Source organism: Armigeres subalbatus, chromosome 3, assembly GCF_024139115.2.
Source record: "Armigeres subalbatus isolate Guangzhou_Male chromosome 3, GZ_Asu_2, whole genome shotgun sequence".
In the NCBI taxonomy this organism is placed as follows: domain Eukaryota; kingdom Metazoa; phylum Arthropoda; class Insecta; order Diptera; family Culicidae; genus Armigeres; species Armigeres subalbatus.
In genome coordinates, this window is record NC_085141.1 from 256,672,719 (window position 1) to 256,675,610 (window position 2,892).

The following is a 2,892-nucleotide window of genomic DNA, read 5'->3' on the forward strand; positions in this document are numbered from 1 at the left end:
TTTGACAAAGCAAGAGGAATAATTTCATGTTGCGTAATATTACGCTACTGCTGTATAGTTAATGAGATCTAAGTTACTGGATGTTTGTCTGGATGGATGCAAACAAGTTACTTGAAGTTAAAAAAAAAAAAAAACAATTAAAAGGAAACATCTAGTTTCCGAATAAATAAATCATTATCTGTTAACTTTTTGAAAACAGCAAACCGCTATTAAAAAATAAAAATAAGGCATTACTTTTGGAATGTGCAAAATCTCAAAAAAAAAAAAGGCAACTAGTATTTATAACATTTTTTTTCACAGTGTGTTGATCAGGGTGTTAATCGACTTTGTTGTCAAAATGCAAAGTAAATATGTGAGTGCTTTTTTACAAACTTCCTTTTGCTTCGATCTGCTCTCTTGTTGACTCTTGACTTGAAGTTGACTCTCGAGAGTAAGGCGATGGCACACAACCTAATACAATTCTTATGACACATATGTATAAGTAATAACAGCTAGTGTGTGGAAGCGTCGAAAAAAAGCGTTTGTAAAACAGAAGTGAAAATAATTCAGTTCGGTTCGTTGTTCAAGAACTAAAATCGCAAGATTTGGATAACATCTGATATTTAGTTTTCTCGGTGGTTATCAACACGATAAGATTCTTAGTGATATTATCAGTATTTTAATAGGTAAAAGAAAAAAATCCAAATTGTTTTTGTGATTTCGAAAGCTAAAATCGTCATTCAATTCTGCTTTTTTTAGACATTAGCCACAAGCAAAATCGTTGTAGGTTAGGAACACCTAACGCCGTTGTGTAATAGCGCGAGCTTGACATGAACAACTTTTGTCATCGTTCAATGCTGGGCATGAGCCGTCTAACGAAGAAGAAGAAATCGACAGCAAATGAATGGGTAGAAGAGCCAATCGATGAGGACCATGAAGACGAACCGAGCTTTTTCAACAGAAGAAACTCTACTATGAAGGCAGTTGGTAATGAATCGTCCGTATTAACTTCAATGTCGTTCGCTTCTCTTCAAATTCCCGAGTGTAAGCCGGCGGAAGGTGAACAGGAAATCGACAAACGATCTTTCGAGCAGTGGCGAGATGTCCTGGAGGCATCTATGAAGTTCTCTGGAATCACAGACGAGTCTACAAAGATGACTGTTTTCCGTATGAAGGCCGGACCAAGGCTAATCGACGTTCTGGATAACACGTTTTCTAGCCTCTCTGCTCCTGATGAAGTGGAACTACCGTACTCAAATGTCATGTTTCGTTTGAAGCAATTTTACGGTTCCCGAGATTATATTCTTCTCCAACGTCAAAGGTTGCGGAGCATGGTGCAAGGCGCCACAGAGGGAGACGTAATATTCGTTAAGCGTGTGGCGACCGCAGCAAAGCTGTGCGATTATGGTAATGAGCAACTGATGGAGAGCGTAGCAGACGTGGTGCAGTCTCATGCGTTGAATAGCAAAGTGTGCGAAGCGGCCCGGAAAATTCTGCGAAAAGGCGGTGCTATAACGGAGTTATTGGACAAAGTTCGATCGGCGGAAGTGGAACGTCAAAGTGAGGAGTTGTACGCTATGACGCACAAACAGCCTGTTGCAAATATAGCTGCCGTGTCATATTCCTCATCTCACTTTTCCCACAATAAGAATCAACAAACTTATCGAGGAAAAGCTGACAGGTTTCGATCAAGAGGTGCACCAAGGGGAAGAGGGTATCTGAACCGATACGATCAAGGAAGCGACAATCGACGCTTGCACTGCTGGAGATGCGGTAGCACATTTCATCGTTCGCAAAACTGCCATGCGGTTGACAAAGTCTGCCGTCGGTGCCAAGTTAAGGGACATATCGAGCGCGTCTGTCGCTTGGTGCCGGAAGAGGGATTGAAGCGTCATGCGGCTGCCAGCTCGGAGCCGGTACCGGATCCGAAAATTCGGAAGATCACAATGACTGCTGATGTTGAAAAAGATCTAAGCGAGAGTGCAGATACTAAGCCTGTAAGTGAATTAAATTAACTAGAACACACAAAGAATATTACAATCTACATTGATTTTTACGGAATATGACTGACTGAAGTTGAAGTAACCTTTTTTTTTCCTGAACAAATGATATTCCATTAAATAAAATAAAGAAAAAGCATCTAGTTCTTTTAGTTGTTGAGGTATTTGAGATCATGCGAAAAAAAAACTTCGTTAATCTACATATTGCACAACTTATAGTTCAGCAGAACTTCCTTAATATACATGTATCTATAACTTTCTTTTGTCTAAACCCGTGAGCTTGTTCTCAGCCCGGATATTTCCAATAATTATCTAACGTTCGCTATAAGTTGAAATTAAGAAGAAAACTAAGAACAACACCTTTTAAATATTTGTAAACTCCTACGTTCGGCTTTAGACTTGCATACATTATTTTGCTAAAGGGTACTATACTCACTACTGTATGTACATTAAATAAAACACACGAATTAGCGAACAATTTCGTATATTTCTATTAGTGATAGTTCTCTACAATGAATATCTTGTTGAATATCTTCATTTCCAGCCAATTGACGTGGCATCCCAAGACATGGTTGATCTAAAATCAGTATTGTCCACTAATGTACAACCAGGCATTCGACTAGCAACGAAAGGAAGCGATAATCTAGTGGATCTGGAATCCGTTTATGACATGGCCAAAGGCAAGTCATCTTCTATGGTGATTGGAGCGAAATTTCATAGAAGCGAAAATCCGATGACCGGTGAAATGGTTTTAACTACTTTGCCAGATAACCTAGCTTTTAACACCACTTGCATTAACGATGGCCCCGTCGAAAACCAACACGTGGCCAATAATTTGCACCTCGACGGCGACCCTGAGGACAAGGGTACAGTAATCGGCCAAGTTGCAGGAGTACAGATAGCATTTATGATC

The 2,892-nt window shown here is 39.8% G+C and overlaps 1 protein-coding gene across 1 annotated transcript; it reads left to right on the forward strand.

Moving 5' to 3' along the window:
* Positions 1 to 510: 510 nt before the first annotated feature.
* On the forward strand, positions 511 to 2,118 carry LOC134219133 (uncharacterized). The gene is made up of 2 exons (XM_062697828.1): positions 511 to 665; positions 739 to 2,118. Exon 2 carries the CDS (start codon positions 810 to 812, stop codon positions 1,992 to 1,994), a length of 1,185 nt encoding a protein of 394 aa, XP_062553812.1. The 5' UTR covers positions 511 to 665; positions 739 to 809; the 3' UTR covers positions 1,995 to 2,118.
* The last annotated feature ends 774 nt before the right edge of the window (positions 2,119 to 2,892 follow it).

Coding starts and splice junctions, on each gene's coding strand:
- LOC134219133 (XM_062697828.1), top strand. CDS start 810: ATGAACAACTTTTGTCATCGTTCAATGCTGGGCATGAGCCGTCTAACG.